Source organism: Sparus aurata, chromosome 12, assembly GCF_900880675.1.
Source record: "Sparus aurata chromosome 12, fSpaAur1.1, whole genome shotgun sequence".
Taxonomy (NCBI): Eukaryota; Metazoa; Chordata; class Actinopteri; order Spariformes; family Sparidae; genus Sparus; species Sparus aurata.
Window position 1 is genome coordinate 13,465,671 of NC_044198.1, and position 12,562 is coordinate 13,478,232.

The 12,562-nt window shown below is 41.2% G+C and overlaps 1 protein-coding gene across 1 annotated transcript; it reads right to left on the reverse strand.

Annotated features, from left to right (window-relative positions):
- Positions 1 to 849: 849 nt before the first annotated feature.
- On the reverse strand, positions 850 to 12,326 carry LOC115592861 (ER degradation-enhancing alpha-mannosidase-like protein 3). Its single transcript, XM_030436066.1, has 20 exons — positions 11,192 to 12,326; positions 10,985 to 11,030; positions 10,074 to 10,174; positions 9,503 to 9,542; positions 9,279 to 9,391; positions 8,903 to 9,056; positions 7,966 to 8,100; positions 7,692 to 7,797; positions 7,398 to 7,495; positions 7,084 to 7,209; positions 6,903 to 6,986; positions 6,365 to 6,448; positions 6,111 to 6,235; positions 5,729 to 5,894; positions 5,381 to 5,538; positions 5,157 to 5,271; positions 3,962 to 4,135; positions 3,596 to 3,761; positions 3,314 to 3,505; positions 850 to 3,105 (listed from the first exon to the last, which is right to left on the reverse strand). Exons 1-20 carry the CDS (start codon positions 11,341 to 11,343, stop codon positions 2,852 to 2,854), a joined length of 2,589 nt encoding a protein of 862 aa, XP_030291926.1. The 5' UTR covers positions 11,344 to 12,326; the 3' UTR covers positions 850 to 2,851.
- Between the last annotated feature and the right edge of the window lie 236 nt (positions 12,327 to 12,562).

The following is a 12,562-nucleotide window of genomic DNA, read 5'->3' on the forward strand; positions in this document are numbered from 1 at the left end:
AAACAATTCTCAGGGAGGACAGTGTTGATAAGTTAGCTTAGTTTAATGTCAACATAACAAATGTTAAGAAATATTACTGTTGCTCCATCCTTATCCTTCTTACTGTATCATACGCTGAAACAGTATGGGAGGGCTTTACAGTCCTTTGGCCCCTTTGATCACTCAAGTTGTGTTTGAGAGCTCAAGCTTCAAATCCGACAACTTAAATAGAAAAAAATATCTATTCCTGAGGCTTTATAAATGTTATTTACAGTATTTCATAAGTTTTGTGTCACCAGTCCTTTTGGATAGATTCAAGTGGCATAAGATGGCTCAGAGGAAAGTACAGCTGTCACCGATGCTCAACAATGTCAATCTGTCATGAAGAGAAAACTAGAATTACAGCCTTGCGATTGTGTGCCGCCACACACAGTCCTGTTGCAGTTTACATCCATGTCTGCCCAGATTCATAGCATACAAGTACTGAAGACTCGACATACCGTGATTAGTAGACTAGTTTGTGAGTTCATTGAGAGAAACAAAACAAAAAAAAAAATTGTCAAATTTTCTTGTATGCGCAGAAAGTTGATTCTGACAAAACATGAAGAAGCTACATATCCTAAAACGTGGATGCTTCACACACAAATGGATATGAAGTGTCATCACTGCAACATTTTATCCTATTAAACACTGGATGTGTGAAATGTTGTCATTATCAGTATATGGATTTTTGAGGTCATTAACCATCATAATCTAATAAGACCATCCTCGAGTCCAAGCGGACGTTTGTGCCAAATTTGCAGAAAATTCCCCAGTAAACCCTCCAGCCACAGCTATCGTCTGTACAGAGGTATGAGAAGGAAAATAGGGTTGCAGTTGTGATTTGAAATTTATTGACGGAAGTGCCTCAGCTCACAGTCTGAAACTAAATACAGAGAAGATGTAAAACAGAAACAGGAGCCATGTCGTGCATCTCTTTTGGCACTTTAAACAAACTGAATGAAATAGCATGACAAATAATGAAATGTATCCCCTACTTCTTGTCCATGGTCCTCCTCTCTGTGTGAACAGAGAACATAGTCCACAGTCCTGAGGTATACCGGCTGGCAAAGCCTCATATAGGCTTAACAAAAACAATAAAATGTCGGGTTGGAGTATTAAGACTTCAAATTTAACTCAGCAGCATCAGGAAAAAGGTCCACTGTACAAACGTAAAAGAAAACATACTTCTCTGGCACAAAGAGCGTTTTCCCCCCCCTACACAAACATAAGCTCACATTTTTATGTACCACAAAAGATAAAAATCATGCAACAAATTATTAGTGAGAAGTGAATAAACTGATTAAAACAGTTATGCATCTTTCTTTGAATCGCTGCATAATGTTATAACACATAAATGCCCAGAATATAGTTTAGCTTGTGTAGTAGAGTGTGAAAGACTTCACAGCAGGTACATTTGAGTTTTGACAAGAGAGACGACAACGCTGGATTCAAAATGCATCCAATTTACACTGAATACAACCGTATGTAGACAACACACCAGGATTATACTGGCCTTTCCAGTTTGACTGTTAAGGCAAAAAACTTTATGCACTCCAGCAATCTTAATGGATGTTAAGTGTTCCATACATTTTAACACTGCATCATTGCACAATGTAAATGGGAAAATAAATAACTGTGACTAAAATTACTTATTGCAACACACAAAGGAGCAAATGCGAGGACAGGCTGAACGGTCATTTCTGTTTCCACTGACGATCATACCCGTGTTTCAAAGTGCATAGCAGTCTGGGACTGCAGACCAACCTGTGATGCTGCATCTGGACCTAAGCAGAGTAACATGAAGAATTCAGTTGCAAAAAAAAAAATTAGAAAAATCCAGCTTTGGTTATTTTTGTAATGTTTTTTAAGATGACACGATTAAAAGGAAAAGAGAAGCCTAAAAAAATCCAAACCTATTTTCAAAACATTGACAAAAACATACCTTTTTTTTATTGGGTTTTCATCCAACAGCAATGATGTTTTAGCTGAGAGATTTACTTGAGCGTACGTTATTATACACACACACACACACACACACACACACACACTTTAGCACAAAGAAAATGCAGGACGCATCCTCACACACACCCACAGACATCTCACCAAATGGGTCAACCCAGCAAAGTGCATTCACTCTTAAAATTCCCTGAAGTTGCTTACTAGTACAAAATAAAAACAAACTCTCCAAATTGGCCCCAGTTCACCTCCTTCAGCTGTGAACATTATATTACTGAGGACAGAGGAGTTATAGTAGCTTACTAACTCCACCTACTGGCCAGGTAATATTCCAATCCACCGTTTCTGAATATTTTAACAGTAGTTGTTGAAGTGAAAAGGTGCAATCTACATTTAAAACAAACTGCATTGCATAAAAACCTAGCTGGGTACATTTTCGCCATGTTGTCCTCCAAGTTGAGGCCATTTTATATTCTATAGTTCATGATCTATGTCATTATCATTACACAGGCCCTGTGTATGTGCCTACAATAGCAACACTACAGGCTAGGTGTGGGGAGCACCAGCCTAGCCATGTTAACCTACAGCTTCAGGCCTAGAACTATCTAGTTTAGTCTCATGATCCCTCACTTCAGAGAGACCTGCACCACACAGAATAACATCTCCACTCTGACTCGCTGTCTAATAAATACATAACCATCTTTAGGTTTCAAAGTCAAGACAGGATGGGGCTCGACTCTTCATCGGTTGTAAACATGCGGTCTGGGTCAGTCAGGGCTCCATGTGGGGCAGTGAGGGGCTCTGAGGCACATGCCATTCAGAAACTGATGAGGGATCAGTGTTAGGAAACTAACAGCTTCGGGACCAGCAGTGGTCAAGGGTTTGTGTCTGGTCCGCTGTCAGAATTTGGGGTATGAGATGAACCCGCTGAGCACGGTTCAGTTCTGTCCTTCTCTGCCGCCTTTGTGCAGAACCGCTGCTGCGACTCCTCCTCCTCTTCCTTAAGAAGCACCTCTTCTTTCTCCAAGACAAACTCCAAGGTGGGCCCTCCGGCAGCTCCGTCCTCCAGCTCGCCCTCCTCTGCCAGGCGGAGTTTGATGTTCATGCCGACCGGTCTTTCAGTATTAGCTGGACAATAGGAGTAGGAGAAATTGCTAAATTAGATGAAAGAGAAGTGCTGAAATGTCTTGTCTTCTCCTGGTTTTAAAGTCTGCATTACAATTAAGTGATGGAAGTTTCTGAACTTGCAAGACTTCTACCCATATTTACATTAAGTCATTATATCCACATTACTGATGGTTAATTATCAAAAATCCCTACAAAGTATGGGCCTCACCATGTCCCAGCTGCCTCTCCTTTGGCAGCAGCAGCACATCCACGTTGTGATGTTCCTCCAGAGCAGCTGTGAGCATAGCACCCTCGCGGCTGAACAGGAAGACCAAAGGCAGGCTGAGGTCTTCAGTGGAGTCCCCATCTCCAACCATCTGGAAGAGCGGAGTCTCCACACTATTGCTTCCCTCACGGTGGTCTGAGAAGGGGAATAAGGGAATAATTGGGACCACTTGGCAGTTATTCTAACCTCTACACATTGAGATTTGAAATAGTTTCGGCTCCTCACCTATAAAGATGATTCCTATGGCTCCTGCCTCCTGCAGACGACGAGCCTTTGCAGCGAACATGCAGTCACCACGCAGCGCCAGAGCGATGTGGCCATTAAGCTGCGCTGCATTATCTATCGGCCCACATGCGGTGTAGGGAGACGCTTTCACTATGCTGCCCTTCACCTGCGGCACAGGAGTTTGAGCGTGTTATTGTATGTTGTAAGTTATGCAAGTTATTGTATTTCTTAAATGGCTGGAGATAAAAGAGAAGTATAGGTCAAACAAAACAGGTAACATTTGCACAGTTTGGTAAAAAATCTGTTGGTCATTGTTGAGTTGATCTTGACATTATACACCATATGACTGTCACATTGAAAGCTCACCCCGTGCTCTTGCTTGGTGAGGTCCATCCCAAACTTGGCAGGTCCCGCTGTGAGAACCGTCCTGCCCAAAAATGGGGGGGATATGAGTTGAACGACATGAGGCGCCACCTCCTCCTCCTCGGGCGTCTGGTTTACCTCTGCCACAAGTTTAACCCGGTACACTCCTTTATGCTCCTAAAGAGATGATTAATAAGATGAATTTATCAAGGCTTATCAGGGAATTTGTTGACACAGTGATACTGTATATTACAGTGACCTACATTCCAGGCATTATTTTGACATTTATAGCACACATTAGGTACTCTGACCCAATTCTTATTAGACGTTTAATAATGTGATGTGAAATTGGTAATCCATGTACTCTGATTAACACATTTAATTTTTCCCTCACTGCTGGACACGTCATCATACCAGAAAGGGAAGTCTTACTGCTGAAGTTAACACAGAACTGTGCATAGCACAGCTGATAAGATGATGAAGAAATCTGTTAACATTTAATTTGGCTTATTATTTTCAGAAATCCATGCTGTTCGAATCCCTATCAGTAAGACAAATTAAAAGATATAATTGGGTTAACAGCAGTTTATATAAATGATAAATTGTTCAGTAGGTTGTGTGCATCCACTGGGACAAATGGAAGAAAAAAAAAAATCAGGTCAGGAATCAGGAGCTGGAAACATGTTTAACACACTCTTAACTTTGATATTAAAACCTGCTGAAAAGACATCCTGACATCTTTGTTTTTCCACTTTGGAAAGCACACTAGCTTACTGTTAAAATGTCTATAAAATGTTTGTTATCTTCCCCCCCCCCCCCCCCCCCATTTTTTTCACCACTGCAGGTTCTAATACACAGGGCTTTCAACAAGTACATACAGTACATATTATTGGGGGCCAATAACTGTTATTGGTCTTATTACTTACTTATCTTACTTATTGGCCATCTGCTTGCAACCTTAAGACAACATACAACTAGCGGTGTCACAATTTCCACTCTAGATAAAAGACAAGGTAAAAGACAAGCTTTAAATTTATCGAATCAGTTTGATGGCCCAGCTCGAGCTTTTTAGGGATGCCTTCTGTTTATGCGAACAATGTTGGGACGTAAAGTTTTGCAGGTGTATATACAGAGATTCAAATGATAAAACAGAGGCTGAAATGCAGGTCACAAGGTGAGTACAAAGTAATTCAAATACCCTCTGACTTCTGCCTCCCACCATGACTTCGCTCAGTGGAGTGAGAGAAATGCCCATGCTTTTCAGGAACTCTACAGGCTCCATGCCGTTATCATGAAGCGGCAGTTCAATTTCCCTGTGAAACAAAAACATGCACAAGTTGAAAAACTCAAATTAATCATGGCTGACAGGTTTCATCAGGGATTTCACCCTAAAACCAAAAGCCAGCTTGAGACTGTACACACCTGACAGGTAAGGGGTGGAAGGCTCGTCCCACCCCAGTGAGGTACTTGTAGCTGTCCCGGATGGTTTTGGCGAATGAAGGGTTGTTGGGGAACAACGTCTCCATGCTGGGGCAGGAGTGTGTGAACAGGTCTTCTTCTTGAGAGACAGGAACAGTCTCCTGAAGCACAGGACCAACAGTTAGCACTTGATAGCTGCTACAATCATACATCAATTCAGACGTTAAGGTGTCAGTTAGCATGTAAGTAAAAATTGAAAAAAGGCCCCATACGGACAATTCTGCGATCAACACCTACTTCATATGATACATTAAAACAAAAAGCTTGTCTAATGCCAGTTTAAGCTCTCACTGTATTGTTGACTTGACAAGGCGGCTTGGTTGTGGAGAGAGACACAGGGAGAAGATGAGCCTCCGTGGTGAAGATGTAGTCGTCAATATCGATGGGAAGCTCACTCTTCTCAGAAAACAGCAGGTACAGGTATTTAAACATCTCAGCCAGAAAGAAGGAATCCATCCTAAACACACACAGCCACACACACACACACAAATGAACATACATATACGCAGAAAAATTAAAGCTGTCATCACACATTCATAGGAGAAGTTTCGATGGTACAATTACAAGATATTTCATCAACAGAAAGGTTTTAACAGATTTCACCCTCTAAGGTTACTCTTCCTAAAATCTGAAAAATATGTCACTGTAAAAATGTGTTACGGCATTTGCATACCTGTCCTCATGCGTCCCCGTGCGGACATCTTGCACAGCAGCAAAACCGCAAGGCACCCTGGCGTAGGCATTGAGCTTTTCCACAATGGACTGTCCCACTCTGAGGTAGTAGGGGTCGCCAGTGGCCTGCAGAGAAGAAGATGTCATTCTAACAACACAGCTTACATGGAACATTCAGTTTGCTATAGTAAGGTTTTGTGTATGTAGCACAAAAGTGGAGTTTCGTCAATAATTAGCCAACTTATAGTTTTTCACCTTATAGAGGTAGTAGGTGCTTTCTGCAAACTCTGGTCTCAGGAGGTGTTGGCCCCAATGAACTCGAAACTCTGTAGTGAAAGCCTGCAGGGAGAGTAACCAAAGGCAGCAAATGATGTGAGTGACACTGGCTTTTTCTAAACCTATGTTATTTACATTAATGAACAGCTTTTATTAAAAATGAGACAAAGCAGACCAGCAACAAGCCATTTTCTTGTGCTGCTGACTGCTTTTTCATACAAGTTGTAAATGTATAATCAGCAAAATATACTTGAAGTATCAAAAATAAAAAAAAAATTGTTAAAAATCAATTAGATTAAATGGATTAGGCAGTAGGAGACATTCCCATCTGATTAGTGTTTAAAGTTCATATATATAGTTCCAGAAAAGTTACTTTATCAGAATATAGCATCATAACGTGATATACAATTATGAATATTGTAATTTTACCCACTTCTAATAAGTGTTTTAACACTTTATCTTGCCAATATATGCATAATAAAAGTTAAACAGAGCAAAAAGAGCTGAGATTCTTTACCTCTGGAAGAAACTTGTGCTGTTTGGTGACTTGATAAAGCATTTCATGAGTCTCAATAGCTGGTTTCAGATCTCCTCTCAAAACCTGTATGGGGATAAAAAAAAAAGTGTCACTCCAGAAACTATTTCTACAGGTAGTGAATTCCGTATATCAAGTGCGATCTGAACACAGCATCCCTGACCTGTAAGCCGGGAAAGAACGCCAGGAGAGAGTCCATCCAGCTGCGCACACTCACAGTGGGGTTGTGCATGTGCACATTAAGCAGCAGGGGAGGCTGACTGATGTACTTCATAATGGCACTGTAGTGCTGTTGCAGACAAATATCATGAAAAATAGATCAGCAAACAGTGAAAACTTCTTCAAGCCGCAACCACTGTATGAACAAAACAAGCACCAGTGGGCCACTGATGGTGCAACAGGGAGTACAATACAGATTGCTTGGATATGTGCTGGGATATAGATTTTTGTGTGGGCGTGCAATAAAGGAAGACTTACAATGTTGAACCTATCCAGAAACACATTGTCTCCTAGTAGAATATAGGCCTTCATCAGATACTCATAGTATGAGTCGATACCAGCACCAACTCCACTGTCTGCAAACAAAAAAGAGATAAGAGGGTCAGATTAGTGTGTCATGCACAGACCTGTAAAATATGAACAGTGTACTGCTCATGGATTTTGGAATTCTCAATGTTCTGTGTCATGAATATGTGGTTTCAGTCATCTCTTATTTATACCAAAGTTTTAATGGTTTTACATTATGCATTTTGTGTGTTTAAACTGCCTCACCCCTCCTGACCCATTCTTCATTATGGATATTGATGACAGTCCCCACCAAGTCACTTCCCCTCTGTCTCCTCTCCCAGAGGACGTCCAGAGCCTTCCTTGCATTTGCCTGGCCAACAATGATCAGCATTAAAATGTCTCCGGTAAAACTAATGACATAATTCAGAAATGGTTTCTTCATTCATCAACTGGCATCAGATATAACCAGCTACAGTATAATGGAAATATAGAAAAGTATATAAAGCCTCATTGCTTGAGAGGCAGAGGGGAGTATTACCTCAAACACAGTCTCTCCTGACAGTCTGCTGAGGGCAGCAAACTCCAGGATCATTGTTCCAGCACATGCTGTGCAGGTGTCCGACTCAGTGCCCGTGCGTGAAAGTGGGTTTAGGACTCCATACCGAAGGTTCACCTGCAAAACAAAACAAAACATTTAAAAATGAATCACGTCACTTCACGCAGCTCAATTTCTTTTAGTTTCTTACTAAAATAGTTGATATATTGTTCATCGGCCCCTCTGTGGTACACTGTGTGTGAGGAGCTATTAACTAATCTATATTTGTCTGCCCTGTCTATAGTTTAACACATCTAAAACTAGTAGAGAGCAGATCTCTGACTGATTTATTCATCTTGTATCAATGTGAATTTTTCAGCCATGACAAACACCAAAATGTGGCCTGACAGAAACAATGTAAGCCTATTTTTTTAGCATAGCTGATCACCAGAAAAGTCTTTTTGGTCAATATATAATTTAAAATGGCGATACTACCGAAAAGATGAGAGTCCAAGCTTTTAATACCCTAACAAGGTACCAGAATTTGGCACAAATTGATGTAATGTAAATAGGTAATGTAGTATCGACCTAATTCTGTCAGTACCCTTAGAAGTACAGAGTGTCACTAGCAGATACAAGATCCCAAACTAAAGCAGTTATCGATCACTTGTGTCCAGTATCGGGAGGTGATGAGGAGTGAGAAGACAGCAGTCAAAGGTGGAATGGCAATATAAAACAGAGCAGTCAATAAAGTGGGTTTTTCAAAGCTACCAAGAGAGGTCCTTGAGCCCACAGTCAACAATGTGCACAAAATGTTAGGCTGATTGGTTTGATAGTATGAGAGATTAGCTGCAGACACACAGACACACATTTCTCCTACACACTTAGCTTGGCAGAAATAGTAAGACCTGTAATATTCATCAATAAAAATAAGAAATACCTTGGGGTAAGGAAGGCCACTTGTGGTGTTAAAGGCAGGCAGTAATCGATGACCCAGCTCTTTGGCCATGTGTAGGAGCTCATCGCGATACCACTGCATCCTCTCCCCACGCTGCCGTAGCAAGTCAGCCATCACGTGGGCTCCCAAAAGCCCTCTGGGTAGAATTAATGGCAGGAAGATGATACAGAAGATTGAGACACTTTACCAGCAGGACATTTTTGTGTGGTAATTGTAATATGTAGAATACGTGATGTTGAATAATTCTAAAATTCCTCATTCAGTGGAATTATCCAGATAATTTCATTTCAGTCAGATATTATAATAAAGACTCATCTATAGTACAAAAGTAAAAACAAATCACAGACATGTTTCATACCCTAAAACTCTGATGTTGGTCTCAAACACAGACACAACCACATCGTTGTCCAGGCGGACATCGCTCACTGCCTTCCTCACTGCATCCTCAAACTCATCAAGCTTGTTTAGCACCTGCCCGCACAAACACAAAAAAAGGGAGCAAATAAAATAACTGTTTCGAAAAAGGAGGAGTAAATTATACTACTTCTATGCTTGTAAACGGAAGGAAAAGCAAGTACTCACCACAAGCGTATCGAGGGTGTCAATCAGTGTGAGAGAAAACCTGCAGAAATGGGAAAAGACATGTTATGATGAGAGCCTCTGGCACAGCACAGAGGAGCTGGTGTCCCACTTAGCCACTGATCCAGTTTCATTTGTAATGAACCACAGAATGTTAAATGTCTTCAACCTGTTGAATTTGCAGTGAAATTACATTATGCAACCTGTGTGGTACATAAATGGATGCGTTGTACTGCCTACTGACAAATCTCATTGACTTGAATTAGCATCCAATTCATGTTTTCCTTTGAAACTAGGACATCAACACTGTGTTGGATTAAACCTGTTAAAAACGAGAAAGACATGATTGCTTGTCGTCTTTGAAGATGCAAAATACTTTCCTAAAAACAGATGACATGGCATAAAAAGTCCCTTACATATTTGCTCAAATAAAAAATTCATTCCAGACATTACATGATATCCAAGCCTGTAACTGCACATATTAGTCCTTAAAACAGCACATGTGGTTTTGGACTAAACTGATGCCGAATGATGGATTAAGAATACATGTTTTGTTTGTTGATGCTGTACTTACTTCCCCAAAGAGTCATCTATGTCCCCTCTGTTGGGCTCCTGGCCACGGACTCTCCCCCTGCAGCTCAGAGGCATCAGCTCATCTGCTGGATAGGCATATTTCTGCAACACAAACAGTAGGTGTCTTCAGGCTTCATTTAATGTCTCCAGCAAACATGTCATTGCGGCTGGAGGGCTGAAAATTCTTGTCTGACTATTCTAGGATTCTAGGATCAAATCTGATATCTCAGACATGAATCAGTTTCCAATAAGATTGCTTGGATGAATTATGGCTCTGGGTTTTGAGGAGTACAGGCTAAACAGAAAATAAGCCTGTCAAATTTAAGGCTCGTACTCTGTAGATATCATTGTCTTAATTATTTGAAAAGAGAGACGTGTAAATGTAATTTAAAAAAAGAATATCAGATAAATATTGATATCGGCTTTATAAAAACCTATTATTATTATTGGCAAGGAAATAATGAAGACCACAAGGGGTTAATGACCTAAGGAAACCAATATGTGCATAAACCATAGCAATTCCATTTTGCTACTAATATGAGTAATTAATCCCACAACCAACAACAGCATTCATAATAAGAGAATATCTCCTCTGTGTGTATCCTGTCTTTCTAACACACATTAACGAGACTGAGGACAATCCAGAGTCCCGCCTCCTCTATCATCACTGAAAGACAAATCAAAACCACCGAGACCGCCAATGTGCTGCTGGCAACTGACACTGCAGCTGCAAGAAAATCATGCAAATTTTTTTCCCACACAACCCCATTGAATCAGATTCAACTGAACCGAGGACTCTGTCCAGCCACTGGTTCACTGGATGACCCTTAAGGCAACAAGCCTAAATGCCTTGGTCTCACAATAAAGCAAATGTAGTGGTGATCATAATTGTTAAACCAAATAACAACTTACCATGTAACTTCCGTAAGCGTGATCAAACATTTCAATAATCTGGTCCCTGCAAAAAAAAAAAAAAAAAAAAGAAGGGGGGGGGGGGGAAGAATCAAAAGAGAAAGTGCCACAAACACTGTAATATTTCAGTTTTGCAGAGACTTCTACAGTCAGTTATTCACACACAACACATATTTACAGTGTTAGTCTGTCTAGACATATCCTCACCTGATAACAGTTTTCTCCTCTTGTGTCATGATCTGGCTCTCTTGACATTTCACCCAGCCAAGAAGACTGGTGATCAGCAGGGTCTTTAGCATCATCCCAGTGCCAGAAGTGTGGACCAGGTCCCAGCACAGTTTATTTCCTATTCTCCTCATGTAGTCTCCCCCCGGGTTGAGCTTTAATATGGACAAACAAGCTCCTGTCCTTTGTCCACCGCCCACACAAAGTCAAACAGTCCAGCAGGCACAGCTGTCCTCCCTTAGAGCCCAGATCATCCTCATTTTGGAGATGTAGATAAACGTTAGCTACCTCCCAGCTCCATTTCCATATTTCCACAGTGGTTGTTCTGTAGTTGATCCAGTATGGTTACGACCACATGCCCACAGAGCACTTCAGCTGATTGTATCCATGTAAACAATGGAGACAGCTAGCTAACCTACAGCTGAGCCTCCTAAAGAATGAATATTGTCGTTAGCCTGAAAAGAAAAACACGACTGACCACGAAGCAGCGGGCTAACACAAGGGGGCCCACACAGGGCTAACAGCACTCTTCCTGCCGAGCAAGAAATGTAAAGACATATGAAGAAAATGTTCAGGTAGTTACCAAACTGGTGGCACACAGACAGCTAACGCTTGCTAGCCACCACAATGCTGGGAGGTTCCCTGATGCTAGCCAGCTAGCAAGTTGCTAGTTCGCCGTTAGCAATGCGGATTAGTTAGATAGCATTGATAGCTCAAAAAAAGGAAGCGAACTAGTGCTAAATACCATATTAGTCTAGAATAAATGGTTCACTTGGCGTGTAAACTGATTAACATACAGTTAAACGGTCGATGACACGTCGCCAAGTACCAACACAGCTATAGCTACTGTACCCCGGACGTCGAGCACTGAGCTGTCAAAGAGGGCACGGGATGGCTTTTTCTTCTTCTAGGATTTTGCCCTGAGACAAAGATCTCAGGCAAGCTCTGCTCCAGAGTAGGCTGAGGTCAATTGTTCCAATGTCCATCCGTGAAATGGCTATACATATGTTTATAGAAGATTTAAGTGGGGTTATGCTGAGAATTGTGTCTGACATATTGACAGACGCCAGGTTGTTTGTCCTAGCAGCATGGACGCGGTGCCTGGCAGGCTGTACTGAGGGTTAAAAGATACACGCTCAACTGAACGCGACCCGCATCATAAGGTAGGCGGAGTCAGAGGGAGGTAGTGTTTTACCCCAAATGCCTCAGTGGTGGAGAAAGGAGTGACCTAACCTTCATCTTACATAGTTATCTGACTAAATATTACACTCAGTGAATATTATTTTGTATCAAAAAGAGCGCAATTTATTTATTTTTCTGTTTGTATTTTATTTTATTTGCACACACACAGTT